This window comes from Sinocyclocheilus rhinocerous, unplaced genomic scaffold (genome assembly GCF_001515625.1).
Source record: "Sinocyclocheilus rhinocerous isolate Xijiao unplaced genomic scaffold, SAMN03320098_v1.1 scaffold1930, whole genome shotgun sequence".
Taxonomy (NCBI): domain Eukaryota; kingdom Metazoa; phylum Chordata; class Actinopteri; order Cypriniformes; family Cyprinidae; genus Sinocyclocheilus; species Sinocyclocheilus rhinocerous.
Genome location: NW_015661869.1, coordinates 140,901 through 157,258, shown reverse-complemented (window position 1 = coordinate 157,258; position 16,358 = coordinate 140,901). Strand labels below are relative to the sequence as shown.

The 16,358-nt window shown below is 35.3% G+C and overlaps 1 protein-coding gene across 5 annotated transcripts in view; it reads right to left on the bottom strand.

The window, feature by feature from the left end:
* Positions 1 to 403: 403 nt before the first annotated feature.
* cep170ba (centrosomal protein 170Ba) overlaps positions 404 to 16,358 on the bottom strand; it is a 35,473-nt gene continuing 19,518 nt past the window's right edge. For 4 of the 5 annotated variants that reach the window (XM_016536215.1, XM_016536213.1, XM_016536212.1 and 1 more), the window contains 13 exons: positions 16,130 to 16,240; positions 12,501 to 12,959; positions 10,889 to 11,673; positions 9,556 to 9,723; positions 8,415 to 8,538; positions 6,826 to 8,331; positions 4,721 to 4,955; positions 3,266 to 3,392; positions 2,848 to 2,964; positions 2,681 to 2,769; positions 2,405 to 2,498; positions 931 to 982; positions 404 to 849 (listed from right to left, as the gene is read on the bottom strand). In XM_016536215.1, coding sequence (XP_016391701.1) covers positions 668 to 849; positions 931 to 982; positions 2,405 to 2,498; positions 2,681 to 2,769; positions 2,848 to 2,964; positions 3,266 to 3,392; positions 4,721 to 4,955; positions 6,826 to 8,331; positions 8,415 to 8,538; positions 9,556 to 9,723; positions 10,889 to 11,673; positions 12,501 to 12,959; positions 16,130 to 16,240 — 4,049 coding nt within the window. In that variant the 3' untranslated portion in view covers positions 404 to 667. The remainder of the gene's footprint in view (positions 850 to 930; positions 983 to 2,404; positions 2,499 to 2,680; positions 2,770 to 2,847; positions 2,965 to 3,265; positions 3,393 to 4,720; positions 4,956 to 6,825; positions 8,332 to 8,414; positions 8,539 to 9,555; positions 9,724 to 10,888; positions 11,674 to 12,500; positions 12,960 to 16,129; positions 16,241 to 16,358) is intronic. The other variant, XM_016536216.1, reaches the window with a different exon arrangement.

Here is a 16,358-nt window from a genome sequence, read left to right as displayed (position 1 = left end):
AATGTATTCCAATGATCTTTGTTTTATTTACATTTTTACGATGTATAAATAAATGCCTTAATAACCAAGTTCCTAAGTTTCTTTTTATATTGTATGTCAGTTGGATTGTGCGTTTCATTTTAAAAATCTATTTCAGTTTATATTTCGTGTCAGTTTTATTTCACTTTCTGTTCATTTTCATTTTATTTCTTCATTTTATATAAAGTAACAAAAGTTGTGTTTTTATGGTTTTGGTTGTAGTTTTAGTTAACTGTAATTAATAACCCTGATTCACATCATGAGTTTATGATATTAGATTGAAATCAGTAAAAAAAAATCAAAATATAACCTAAATGTGCATCTCAACATGGACTTGTTTGCAGTAAAAATAAAGACAAAACAAAACAAAACAAAACATACATTTGAATTCTTTAATGATCTTTAATATACAAATACCCTGTCCAACAGAGACATAATGTGATTTAAATAATCATGTAAATTATTTGACCATATATAACCATCACAAACAACAAATCAATAGCAGTGTATTTACATTTAATGCCAAACTCTGCAGTTTCTCAAAGCCACAAGCTTCAGAAATCACCGTCCAGGCTTGTCTGGAGGAATAGAAATGTGCAAATGTTGATCAGAACTGAAAGCATTGAAGGTCACGAGGAACGGGTCTGATTCAGATTAGAGAGCTCTCTCGGTCTGTGCTCCTGAACGTTCGCCGGCTGTTTGGCGTCGCTCCGCCGCCTCGATGCATCGCTCTCGCGTCCCGGGACGCCGCTCTGGAGCTGCGAACCCCGGCGGAAGAAACCCTGCGGCTGAGATCCGGGTCTCCTCGAGGGTCCATGACGGCGTTGATGACTGAGAGAGACACGAGAGAGGACGGCGTTCATCAGCGGCTCGTCTCAGCTTTAATATCAGATCAAGAGAAGATCTACTGACCTTCCAGCTGTTTCTGGACTCTCCGCAGCTCTTTCAGAATTGATGCAATCTCCTACAAGACGAGCAATTCAGTAATAAAAACATTAGATATGAACCAGGGTTATTATTATCTAAAACCTTTAAAAAAAAAGTTTAAGTTACTTGAAATTAAACGTTAAGTGAATTAAAAATAACATCATATTATTTATTATTTCTCATTTTTGTTTCATTTAACTTGAAGCAAGGTAATTAAAACAAACATTTTTTGTTACTTGAAAAAAATAAGACACACAAATTAAAACTAAATTTTTTAAAAATTACAAAAAGTTTAAGTTACTTGAAATTAAAACGTTAAGAGAATTAAAATAAAATTTAAACGTATCATATTTATTATTTCTAATTTTTGTTTAATTTAACTTGAAGCAAGGTAATTATAGGTAACTAAAACTGAAACTAAAATTAAAACCATTAAAAAAAAATTTTGTTACTTGAAATAAAATAAATGTGAACTAAAATGAAAATAAAAAAAAATATATATAATAATAATAATAATAAAATATTTCAGCTAGTTGCCAAGCTAACATTTCTCATTTTAATTTAGTTTAACTTCATGTACTAAAATAACTAGAACTAATAAAACTGAAATTAAATTAATAAAAACTATACAGACATACATGAAGACAAAAACTTCTAAAAATTACAAAAACACACAACAAAATTACTAAAACTTTCAAATTAAAACAGAAAATGTAAAAATAAAAACTGGTTCAAAATATTAATAAAACCTACAATAGTATATAGATACTAAAACAACACTGACTTTAAGTACTAAAATAACTATAACTGAAATAAATTAATAAAAACTATATTTATAAAATGTGTTTGTGTTTAACGCATGCCAGCTTTTCATGGCGAGAACATTTTTGGCTGAATTCTCTAATGTTTTTCTATATTTATAAAACAAAAACAAAAACTAATAAAATGACAAAAACACACAACAAAATTAGTAAAACTTTAGGAGAAACAGAAAATATAAAAATAAATTTTTTTTCAAAATATTAATTAAAAAACCATAATCGTATATTAATGATACTAAAATAGCACTGATATGAACATCATTTACTGCATCCCAGGTCTAATTTACTCCTTGAATTTATAAACAATCAAAAACAAACAAAATGACAAAACACAACAAAATTAGCACAATTAACTAAAACTAAAATGAGAACAGAAAGTTAAAAATAATTCAAAATATTAATAGAGTATATTATTGATACTAAAATAACATTGATATGAACCATTTACTACTGGTCTAATATACTCTATGAATAATTAAAAAAAAACATGAAATTGTTTTATTTATTACTTAATTCAACATTACAATTGGTTCAATGAAGTTCAGATTTTATTTTTTAAAAAAAAAGAAAAAAAAAAGTTTAAATTCAAATACAGAGCACTTAGTAACATTTTATTCAGGGAAGAAAACAAGAGACACCTTGTTTGATGTTTTCAGTGGTGGAGAGTCATCAGCCTCATTGATTTTCGCCTCAATTTCTCCCAAAACATCCATTTTATTATGAAACATAGCCCTGAAAGAATATATGTGAGAATGAAACCTGTACATCACATAATACAAATAATAATCTTTATTTTGTATATATTGCGCCTTCTCAAGCTGACTATAGCACAGAAAAATACAAGAAAAACAATACAGTATATGAACATATATATCAAAATTAATGAGCACAGATGAAAAGCAAACGAGTCTCACTTGATTTTCTCCGTCAGTTGCTCGGTGTTTTCACGGATGGCGAGAGACAGTTGAGACACCGGATTCAGCATCACATTGCTCAATGTGACCTGACGGAAGAAGAAGAAGGAGATTTACAGCTCAAACACACAGTTAAACTGAAGAGAAGAGAAGAGAAGCGCTGCTACCTCGTCTGCTCTCATGCTCTGTGGATTACTAACGATCTGCTCGGACTCGTCAGCCAGCGCCGCAGCAGGAGATTCTTTCTGGAAATTCAGACTGGCTTCGGGAATCTGGTGCCGCAACTGAAAGAGCATAAAACAACAGCGTACTTCATATTCAGCAGCACAACGGTTTTCAACATTGATAATAATCAGAAACGTTTCTTGAGCAGCATATTAGAATGATTTCTGAAGATCATGTGACACTGAAGACTGGAGTAATGATGCTGAAAATTCAGCTGCGCATCACAGAAATAAATTACAGTTTAACAGATATTCACATAGAAAATAGCAGTTTTAAATCGCAATATTATTTCACTATTTTACGGTATTTTTGATCAAATAAATGCAGCCTTGTTGAACATGGAAACATTATGAACAGTACCTCTTCATGGGTAGATATGGCTGGTCCCATCTTGTCTGTTGAAGCACTCTGAGCTTCTGTGTCTCCAGCAACATCATGAATCTCTTGGGCCAGGATAGCCAAATCTTTGGCCAAGTCTTGACTCAATCTAGTAAAGAATATGCATTTTTTGTTTAAAAATCTAATTTTGGGGGGCAATGCATTACAAGTAACAAGTAATCATTTTTGGAATTGAGTAAAGAAACGATATTCTGTTTGAATTAAAACCATAAGAAGTTACTTTCGCAACAATGTAGCGACAAATAGAATACTGGAAGCTTCCCCTTTCTGCATGAAGAATATACCTAGGTCTACACCTATGACGATTCCCATAGTAATCAATGACAACATCTACACCGGATACAGTCAATGCATGTCTGTCAAGGAGAAAAACACTTGACCCGAACAAAAAGGAAGCCCTTGAAGCTCAGTCTAGTGCTATAGTTCTGGAAGAGAGAGTCTGAGCCAGCTGAACGAGATTTTAAGATCGAAATGTGGTTAAAAGTAACATTCTCAAACTATTATTTAAATAAAATGGGAATAAAATGGATTGCTGATACTATATGTCATTCTTTTATAGGGCTGAAATGATTATTGGATGAATGTGTAAATGTATGTTGCGAGCTTTCCTCTCAAAAATGACAGCGGTGAGAAAACAGCAGTTAAGAAAGCATCTGATAATGGCGATGTGGACGTTTGCACCAACTCTGCAACTCTCAGTCACATCACGTCTATATACATAGCACTTTATACAGTAGATCGCTACATTCAGCTTTATTGTATTAATAAAAAAAACGATCAGTGTCACTTTCAATTAGAATTTAACAACTTGATTTCCTGCTATAAAGCAGCTCTCCAATGTGTTTTATTAGTGAGTGCAAAAAAAACCCTAAAACATTATTGCATTATAGTGAGACTTTGGTTTGCACAGATTACAGCTTATCTAGCTCAAGACTGTTTTTGAGTATCATAACACTATAAAGTATTTTAGGAGAGATAATGCTATTGAATAAAAAAAATATATATATTTAATCGGAAAATAAAATGTCTTATTACTTACCTTAATTTTGTTCAATATCCATCTGATGATGCAGAATGATGCATAAATCAGTTACTTTTTCATACAGTTAATTAAATGGTGAATGAGAAAGTCTCTGTCTGGCATCTCATTTTGTGTGCCAAATATAATTATTTATTGTAATTGTACAACAGTAATATAACTGTAATAGTAATATAATCATTTGACTAAAGCTGAAGTAGTTTGAATATGTATACCTCAGTATTTTAACTAACCACAAAAGCTGAATAATTGATCAAAGCCTACTGATGAATTGCCAAAATAATCAACAATTAGTTGATTAATTGTCCTAATAATCAATAAATTAATCGATTATTAAAATAATCGTTTGTTGCAGCCCTATTTCGGTGTTTCCCCACCTGGCGATCTCAGCGCTATGAGACGTCCAGTTCTGGAAGGCGTCGTTCTCATGTCCTTCACCCTCAGAGTCTCTCGAGCGGGGCACGGCTCGCACCGGACCGGCCGGATGGATTCTGGGGTTCTGCTGGGATCCTGAATGATGGGAGCGTTTGTGTTTAGGGGTGCTATGGTTAGACTCGTACTCGTCCTCCGAGGTGGAGGCGTAGTCTGAACCCTTCTGACGCCTCCTGGAGCCTTGGCCCAGGAAATTGGGAATGAGGGGCGTTTGGTACACCAAGTCATCAGAGGATGGGAGAGAAACCAAAATAAAAAAGCAAGAGGAGAAAGAGACGGAGAGATGTGAGAAGACACCCGAAAAACCAACCAAAAACCAACCCGTTCGTCAATGGGGTTCAAAAGAGCTCAATAAGATTGTTAATACCATTAGGGCTGGACGATTTTTCCAATTTTGATTAATTCGAATGTAATGTTTTGCCACAATTTCGTTTTATTTTCTTTAAAATCGGAAAATCACGATTTGAATAAAAATATTAGCAAATGTTACAATTAGTCACATTGACAATACGCCAATGATAACAGTTAAGAGAGAAAAAACACAAACCTCTAACTTAACTGCTCATGCGTGACGCGCTCTATCACGTAACGTAGAACATATAGCTAGTCCTTAGAACGGCGTTTCATGCGCAAAAGACACAAGTGCAACGTTCAACGCCCATCAAGCGCAAGTTTACATAGAAAAAACAATGGAAAGGCAGCGCAGCAATGCAAAGACCTTTAAAGAACTTCTACTTTAATATATCATGTGACTGTTTAAATAAAAAGTAATTTTAAAATAAAAGCAATCAAAATAAAACACCAAAAAATTCATGAATGAAAGTTGAACTACTTTTAACTTGATTGCCACGTTTTCAGCATGGCGTCACATGTATGAGACTCTGCAAAAGAAATCAAATTAAAACGCTCACCAAAAAAATTAATGAATGGCGATTCATGCACGAGACGCTGCAAAAGTTGCGAGATGCAAGTGCTACGGACAAACACGTCCATCAAGCGAATATTTGCAAACCAATCATTTTGAATTTGAATTGCCTTGACTTTGACGGTTAATAAAGAGAATGTTACTTAAATCGTGCTGAAGTTAAATTTTTAAGTTGAGTTAAATTTAAAGTTTAGTTTAGAAGAAAAAACAAACCTTGAATCGAAGAAAAAAAAAATAAAATAAAAAAAAGATTTTTTTTTTTTTTGCCATATCGCCCAGCCCTAAATCCCGTTAGGAAAAATTACAATAAATTACTTTAATTTTCACAATATACCTGTTAAGTTTTTAGTATGGTAATCCGGTTATCTGCAACTTCAAATATTAGTAAAACTGGAGACTAATTACATGGTCTTGTTAGTTGAAGATAGTCATTGGCCCAGTTGTGTGAAACAAACAAATGCACACAAATCAAGTCAATGACTGCAGGAAGAATCATTCAGAGACAGTGAAAGAACTGTATTTTATATCAGAAACATACTTTTGTTGTTTTAGAAGCTCATCACTCTGATAAATGGATGCAAAGCCAAAATAATCATCTTGGAATGTTTGCTTAACATCTGACCAACCTCCTGCAAATCTTACAAGCAAAACTTGAATCCATGATACTCACTGGCAGTGCTACTGGCCCCGAAAAACCAAAAACCACTTCCCATTCATCAATGGGGTTCAACTGCCCAAAAGAACTGTTAATCACGTTGCTATAAATTACCTTGATTTTCACAATATGCCTGTTAAGTTTTTAGTATGGTAATCTGGTTATCTGCAAATTCAAACATTAGTAAAATTGGAGACTAATTACATGGTCTTGTTAGTTGAAGATGGTCATTGGCCCAGTTGTTGCTTAACAAACAAATGCACACAAATCAAGTCAATGACTGCAGGAAGAATCATTCAGAGACAGTGAAAGAACTGTATTTTATATCAGAAACATACTTTTGTTGTTTTAGAAGCTCATCACTCTGATAAATGGATGCAAAGCCAAAATAATCATCTTGGAATGTTTGCTTAACATCTGACCAACCTCCTGCAAATCTTACAGGCAAAACTTGAATCCATGATACTCACTGGCAGTGCTACTGGCGTATTTGGCACTGCTTGAGCGTCCGCGGATGATCGGCTGTCTGTTTGCGGCATTCGAAACCTTCCGCAGAAGAGCCTTGGGATCCGGGACTGAAGCTTTCCGCACGGAGCTGCTTGACTCGGTGCTACGGTTTGAAAATCCCGTCCGGCTCGTGGAAGACTCTGTATCACTGGGTGTGTTGAAGGAGCCCGTCTTTTTCCTGGGAAGAGCCAAAACGTCCAATCGAGAAAGCTTCTTGCTCTCCTGAGCACCTCGAATGTTTGCTGAGGGGTTGACATCGGAGTTCTGAGACGTCCGATCGGTTTCGGTGCCTTCGTTGTCAGAGGCTTCACCCAAACGGGCACGGCGAAGCATCGAAGCCCTTGTCGGTTTCGGAGCGGAGAGGCTATTGGAGCGAGCTAGAGCATTGTGTAATTTGGATTTGCTTGTACTTTCCTTTTGAAGAGGAACAGTGTACTTTTTGTAAGGTAGGGAACTTGATTCTTGGTCGGAGACGGCGTCTGGCAAGTGCCGTGGGGTGGGACTTTGAAGATCAGGCCCAAAGTCTTGAGAACTAAGGTTACGACGGAGTTGAAAACGCTTGCTTGGATCCACCTTGCCATTGCTGTCCTTTATCCCGGATTGGCAAGATGTATCACCAGAAGTCTTAGGTTCTCTGGAACCTCTTAAGAGTCCTCTGAGGACCACTGGCTTCTTTGGCACGGAAACTAAAGCGTTTTTCCCGCTGATTGTACTGGAAGTGTCCGATTCTCCCGAGAAGGAGTCCTCCATATGGGAGCGACCGTTGTTGTCTTGCTGCTGCTGTTGCACCAGAAGCTTTGCTTCCAGAGATGCTAGAACGTCCTCAGTGTCTTTGAGGTAAGATTGAGTGTCTTGATTGCTTATACCTTTAAAAGCATCTTTGCTAGAGGGTTGAATAGATATCTGAGGCAATCTGGACAAGTGCATATCGTCGCTAGTCCTTTCTTTGGTATAACTCTCTTGTCTAACAATGGACACTAAATTATCTCCACCAACAGAGTCATCTGCTTGATCAATGTTGGGTGGTGAACAGTCGCTCTTGCCAAGTTTGCCATGCTGTCGTGTTAATGTTGCTGTGGAGAACTTAGGAGTCGAATCCTGGTCTTTTGCCTCTTCTTGACTGGTCTTCATAGACCGGTTCCATGTCTTCTGGGTCGAATCAGGAGTCTTCCTGCATTGCTCAACTACAGAGCCATCATCGGATTTGCTTGCATCGCTCAGGCTGTCCGGATCCAGATCATCTTGGACGCTCAGTTTCTGCGGATCCCACTTTTGCTTCTGAACTTGCGAACTCTTCTCCACACCGGACAGGTAAGAATCTGTTTGGATGTGTATTGTTGGCGGTGGTGTCTCGATTTTCTCCTTCGAAGGAACCGGAGGCAGAACTCGTCTTGATCTGCTGCTTTGGCCCGTTTCTGAGTAGTCAGCACTTCGGTTAAGCATAACCTGGTGGATGATCCTTTTACCAGCTTAAAAAAAAATTAGGATAAATGAAATGTGCAGGCAAAAACAAAAGCCAAGAAAACTACTGAACCAAGCAAAGTTTCCATACCTCCGGCGGTTGGGATATCAAAGAGTCCTGAAGCAGGACCAGAGTCTGAATAGGTGTCAGCCAAACTGGCCCAGCGAGAAACCCACCTAGTGCCTCCGGGCGTTAATGTCGTCATCGACTGTATCTGTAGAAAAGAGGAAACTAATAAAATGCAAACTCTTACAACATCATAGCTCTTTAAAGTGGTCATGTTTTTTGAAGTTGAGATATTTTGACTTTATCTGTAAAGTAAGTTTCTCTTTTAAGTCAAATTTGCCTCGAATAATCCTTCTAGTGCCCAGAACAGCTAGGAACAAATATTGCAAATATTTGTGAAAATACTGATTAAAATCATTGTAGATACACTATCTAATAATGAATTAAATAATGTTTTATTTTAAATTTCTTTGATGTTTTATTCAAAATAATTTATTAAATTTTTTTCTTTATTTCTTAACTTATTTTCTTAAATTATTTTATGTAAAACATGGTGTATGAAATGTAGTATATACATTTTTAAAGTAAAATTTCACTTGAATCCTTCTAGATCTAACCAGAAACATTAAAAATAAACATTAAAACATCTGTAAATATCTGAATTAATATTAAAATATTTTTTAATAGTCTTAAAGTTCACTCTGTTAAAAAAAATAATTTGCAAATTAGTGACCTCTACAGCTACGTGAAATAATTAGCACATAGTAAAATTTCATATTTAATTAATTTTTTTATTAGATTTAAATTATTTCTATTCCTCATTTTTAATACATTTTTCTTGTAAACTCGTTAGGCTTGATTGAGTGCCAATAATAATAATTTTAAATACATTTTTATTGGTTCTTGACATGATTTACTGTCTGAATGTTCCAGAAACCTTATTAAATATATTATTAAATACATAGATACTCAAACTGTAAACTCAAAGAAAATCTCTTTATATACCAAATGAAAATATCTCAACCATAAAGAGAGATCAGGCCCTTTAATGATTCAAATCACCCATCCATAATCTTCCAAAAGCAGGAAAGAGCCAAAAGACATCAAGCCATCAAAACAGCTTTGAGAAGATCCCCAAGAAAGATCCAAAGCACACTGAAAAACGTGTAGATTGCGGTGACTGACAGATAGATCTACTGATGCCCATGATCCGGAGTGAGTTTACCTGTACAGGACCCTTGGTTGTGACACTAAGGTCTGTTGAGTATTGACCCAATTTTGGGCCTGAGCTATTCTCACTGAGTAGAAGACTATCGTGACCCTCAGTGTCACCAACTATAGGCTTAACTGTTGCTGCTGCTGAGGTTTGGCTGTTGTCGCCAACACCAAACACCTGTTAATGATAAAGCATGCATGAATATGTCTGTTCCCAACTGACTGGAACTCCTCGACTCTTGACTGGTTAAATTATTCAAAAGTAGTGGTCGACTGATATTAATTTTTTGAAAGCGATACCGATATTTAGCATGTGGTCGATGGGGATATCAAGCTGATTTATATATCACAACACATAATTTAAGATAGCAAAAAACACATGCACAACAATTGCTGAAATTAAATCTATATTTATTTTATATAATTTACTAAATTATATCATTTGAAAATGAATTAATATGAAAAAAAATAAACTTGATAAAAAATAAATCTGTAAAATAAAGAGATTTATTTAGATGGCAGAACAACTCTCCTGTCAGCATACAAAATAAAAGTCCCATGCCCCATAAAAATATAAATTCTGCTTCCAACATATCAGCCAAACAGAAAAAAGGCAGATGCCGATATTAAAAAAAAAAAAAAAAAAATTATATATATCGGCCGATATTACAGTTGACCACTATTCAAAACACACTTAAAATGTGAAAAAAATACGAGCGTTAGGGTTTACAGTGTATATCAGCCAAACAGGGAAAAAAAATTGACAGTTAATGGATGCCGATATTAGGAAATGCCAAATATCAGCTGATATATCGGTTGACCACTATTCAAAACACACTTGAAATGTGATAAAATATTACCGTTAGGATTTACACCGCATATCAGGCAAACAGAAAAAAAATGAATGGCAGATGCCGATAATTAAAAAACGCCAAATATCGGCCGATATATCGGTTGACCACTATTCAAAACAAACTTGAAATGTGATAAAAATACAAGCATTAGGGTTTACAGTGCATATCAGCAAAACAGAAAAAAATAGCCAAATATCAGACGATATATTGGTCAACCACTATTCTAAATGCACTTGAAATGTCATAAAATTCTAGCATTAGGGTTTATAGTGTACATCAGTGAAATTGAACAAAAATGAATGGCCAATGAATATATATATATGTAAAAAATGCCAAATATCGGTCGACCACTATTCAAAGAGAACTTGAATTGTGATAAAATACTAGGGAAGCGACTGAAATAATCTGAATAACAGAACTGAAACAATGCTTTCTAATAACACAATGTGTTTGTGGTCTCTATAGCTGTTTGAGTCTGATGTCAAGTACCTGATCGATCAAGCTCCGTGCCTCCACAACCTCTTTGTCTGGACTTTCAGCTTCAACGGTGTAGGTACCTGCATCACTTAAACTGTCCTCCTCTTCCTGCTGCTTGGGAATCAAAGGTTTGGCCTCCGTACTGTTGTCTTCCTTGGGTGTAGAGGGAGATTTGATTGACTGATTCACTGTATGAGACGTAGTAGGAAAACTCTGATGTGTCACAGAGGATCCAGCATTAGAAGACGAGGTCTTCACCCAAGTCGAGTTAACGTCCCATGTGGGAGCAGGACTGGGTTTCGACACCCTAAGCAACTCTGCAGCAAAGTCCTGCGACAGTTTGGATCTTCGGCCAACGCTACCGAAAGTTTTAGACGAAGAGCGGGAGCTGAAGTCAGATGTGCTCATACGGACTTCGCTCTTCTCCCGTATGAGGGATCCGGCCCGCTGAGGACCATCTGAACCTTTGAGGGGAATCGTGAACTGCTGCGTGGGTGGATTATGTCCGGATGATGTTGACCGTTCTCCACCTTTCCGTTTGTCTAATTTGCTTTTTAGAGCAGACTGGAAGTCGGGAGAAGACATGTTATTGGTGAACGACTGAGAGCGCTTTTTACGTTGTGTATCGTCAAAGAACTCAATCACAAAAGCTTGCTGGGGATCCGGTTTGCCTTGGCTTTTTGAAGTGTAGTTAGTGGAGTAATCGTCTCCCTCCGATTGTTGATTGGTCTTTTGTGACTGAATCATTTGTGTTTCATCCGGTTCTTCAAAATCAGGGTCTTCATGATGGTGTGCATCTAGAAATAACAAGTTACAGGTCAACATTTAACCTCTAGATATATTTGAAAACTGTTTTCATCTAGAAACACAAGCTCACCGAGTTGAAACTCAGTGAAATTATTATATTAGTTAAACATCCCACCAGGGTTATTATTGTTAATTAAAACATTTTAATTTTATTTCAGCTATAGTTGCAAAGGCATCGTTTCTCATTTTCATTTAGTTTAATCTGAAGCACTAAAATAACTAAAACTGAACTAAAAATGAATAAAAACGATATAAATATAAATTTATTTAAAAAAATATATTTGAAAAGACAAAAAACACAACAAAATCACTTTAAATTGAACTAAAATTAATATGAAAATGGAAAACAAAAATAAAAGTATATTAGTAATTAAATTTAGTTTTTTGTCATTTTCATTAATGAAAAACAAAATTACTAAAACTTTACTTTTTAAATAAAAACATAAAAATTTCCGTAGACGGGAATTATTTTAATGATATTGTAATGGGCCGCTTTGTGACATCACAAAACCCGGAAACAAACACGCTGTAGTCCAAACGAGCCGTTCGTTGTAGTTCTTAAAAAGGGATTTTTTAAAAACAAAATATCTCCCTTTGGAGTGGACTTTGAGATTTGTAACTTTGTAGATCTTTTTTTTTTGCCCAAACATACACACTACACACTGACTAAAATACAAAAAGTGAAAAAGCATAATAGGACCCCTTTAAGGAAAGCGTCTTAATTTTGTGCACACAGGAAATGTAGCTTTTTGAAGAGAAAAATATGCATTATTTATTTTTTCAGATAGCCTTTCCACGGTTCTCTGTTGTCTTTTACCTTTGAAGGTCTTGTTCAAGAGCTCGTCTGACCCAGACTGCTCGTCTAGACTCCTCCTCATCAAAGTGGCGTCACTCTGAACCAACCAATCAGCGACTTTGTTCTCCACCGACATCACCTCCGTGAGTCTGGCTATCGACTCCTTGCTGGGGTTCCTGCGCTGGCGGATGGAGAGCTTGCTGACGTGGTCCTTGATCTTCATCTTTCCAGGGGTTTGGTCGTCAAACTCGATGGTGAAGGAGGCGTGGCCCTGAACCACCGGAGGAGTGGCAGGGGGTTTGTGGTCCGTGTCTTTTGTGGGAATCTCTTGGACTTCCTGGGAAGCAGTTTTGGGCTTTGAATGGATCTCCTTTGTGGGGATCTCAAAGTAACTTGGTTCCTTGCGGTAAGAGTTACCGGGTTTGCCCTGGCCATCCTGAAGCTCATCTGGAGAAACGCTGAGCTCATCCGTGTGGTTTTCTGTGAAAAAACATCAGCAGTAATGACTGTTTATATAAACTAACAGCAATGGGAGAAACTGTGCATCTCAACACTCTGAATCAACTGAATCAACTTCATCACAAAATGATTCACTGTTTGAATCGCTTGAAACACTGCATGTGTTTCAAGATCTAAATGCAATGAGAAACTCAGCCCAAACATGAATAATGACACCTTTTACCAGTGTTATTTAAATATCTTTTATAGTTTTTATTAATATTTGTGACCCTGTAGCACAAAAGCAGTGTTAAGTCGCTGGGGTATATTTGTAGCAATAGCCAAAAATACATTGTATGGGTCAAAATTATTGATTTTTCTTTTATGCCCAAAATCATTAGGATATTAAGTAAAGATCATGTTCCATGAAGATATTTTTATTTATTCAGCTTTCAGATGATGTATAAATCTCAATTTCAAAAAATTGACCCTTATGACTGGTTTTGTGCTCCAGGGTCACGTTTAGAATTATTTTTGGTAACACTTGGAGCCATTATATATTATGCATTATAAAAGTATTTTTAATAAACTAATTATGCCTCATATAATGCACATTATAATGCATTGCATGATCTCATGAATATCGTAACCCTATTTACCTACAATACATTACATGTACTTATATTCAATTCAAGTTTTTGTATAGCGCTTTTCACGATACAAATCGTTGCAAAGCAGCTTTACAGAAAATTAAGTTTCTACAATATATTTAGTAGTAGCTTATAACTTAGTAGTAGTAAAAGTAGTTACTTGCATATTCATTATTATACCTTTAAAAAGTATATTTCATTAACTGTAACATGACATGATGTTTCAGATGTAAGAAATATGCAAATATTATAATGCATTTTAATTTTGGTTAAAATCATTTATGAAAAGATAATGTATATTATGTACATTATAAATAACTTTATTAAAAAAAATAAGGTAAAACATGTATAATAAATTATATTTTCCATTTTTATTTAAAATGGTCATTTTCTTATGTTATGTTATTTTATATATGTCTTATATATAAATATATATATTGTTTCAGCTCTAGTTTTAGTTATTTTAGTACATCAACGTAAACTAAACAAAAATAAGGTATATTCCCTTGGCAACTAACTGAAAGATATTTTTTTAATATTGAATTTTTTACTGCAGTTAACATTTATTTTATTTTAAATAACAAAAATCTTCATGTTTTTAGTTTTATTTAACAATAACAACCCTACCCTGTTAAAACCAATTGCAAATATTTTCTTGAAAGTGTAATCTATTAAAATTCAATCTTCAAATACCATTAAATATGAAACATCTATAAATTGTTCTTTTATTAATTTTTTGGGCTTGTTTTGTGTTTTATGGAAGGTTTGGCTAATCAGGCCAACTACTAAGTAAAACTACTATCATACTTAGTTAGCTACGTATTCAATTTACTATACAAACATGCCATTAATAATGTCTACATTATAAAACTGATCCATGACTAGGTTAAAACAATGCATTCATGATTTACTGAATTTTTACAGATTATTATAAAATTACTGAAATCACTACAAACTAATAAAAAAGCTCAAATTAAAAATACAATTAAAATAAAATATAAACTATACAAAACTATATATATTAAAAATCTATTTAATATTTTATGAATAAAAATTATACAAATAAATAAAAATCTAATTAAAATAAATTATACATGATTTATTATAAATAAACGATAAAAATAAATTAAATTAAATTAAATTAAAATTAGCTGGTGACACTACTTATTTTAAACCACTGGTTTGAAATAAAAGATTCGCAAAGTTTTTCCAAGATTCACAGAACCAGTATTTCTGAAAGCAACATCACTACTAACTAATTCCATTAAGATGCGATTTGAGGAGCTAATTAACTTATTACTTAAGATTACTTACAGCACTCCTGCTGTGAGAAAACCTTAGTAAGGTCAAGTATTTCAGGTCCACGTCTACAGTTTCACTGGTGCATAAAGCAACTTTCACTATAGGTGGCGTTATTCAGCACGATGCAACAAATAAAAACGAATAAATCGCTTTCAATCTGAGTTTGGGTACAAAACTGAGATTAACATGCATGAGATTTATCGATTATCACATCATGGCTGATTAGTAAACGCCAAAGAGGAGAAGTGAAAACATCAGTGTGTAATAAAATCCATCTAGAATAGATATTAAACCTAATGTCAGCTAATGCTAAACCAAAGGTGACTCCTGCTTGTGCTTAACAATGAAACAAAGCAATAAACTAAGATCTCAAAACATCTGAAGTTTCTATGGTCACCCGTTAATCTGAAGAAATCTCTGAGAAGTACTTAAGACTGGAGGGAAAACACAATGACCTTCTCATTGGACTAAAACGGCCGCTAATCCATCACGAGGCTGAACTCACTAGTCTGACGTGTTTTAAAGCTCACGCCAGCGAGGAGTTTAGTACTGAATTCCTCAGGATCAGCCAACACAAAAGGATTTTTCTGTTCTCAGCTCACACCGCAGTCGCATTCCTATCCACACATTTAATACACTTCAAAAAAGCATCTGGAAACTCATTTTTGGTACTCAAACTCTGTGGGTTTGATGGTTCAGGAGTCTCAGTTTCTGACCTGTGTGATGTTCATGAAGGCTCGGATCACAGTGCTGAGCTTTATCTTCATCATCCTCATCAGTCTAAAGAGTGTTTAACAATATCTGGATAATAAAAGCATTGACATCTAGCCTAGATATTTATGCTAAACCGAAGCTGACTCCTGTTTGTGCTTAACAACGAAACGAAACACTAAACTAAGACTTCAAAACCACTGACGTGGAACAAAAGTTTCTATGGTCACCCGTTAATCTGAAGAAATCTCTGAGAAGTACTTAAGACTGGAGGGAAAACACAATGACCTTCTCATTGGACTAAAACGGCCGCTAATCCATCACGAGGCTGAACTCACTAGTCTGACGTGTTTTAAAGCTCACGCCAGCGAGGAGTTTAGTACTGAATTCCTCAGGATCAGCCAACACAAAAGGATTTTTCTGTTCTCAGCTCACACCGCAGTCGCATTCCTATCCACACATTTAATACACTTCAAAAAAGCATCTGGAAACTCATTTTTGGTACTCAAACTCTGTGGGTTTGATGGTTCAGGAGTCTCAGTTTCTGACCTGTGTGATGTTCATGAAGGCTCGGATCACAGCGCTGAGCTTTATCTTCATCATCCTCACCCCACCAGGACGGCTGACCGTACAGAGGAGTGGGTCTGGACACAGACGGATCTGTGACGAAACGAGGGAAAAGAAAGAGTTTGATGAAACCAACAACTTCTGCTATTAATGCTGCTCAAATCACAGAAGTCACTTTCCATTAATACAGTACAACTGATGACATCATTTC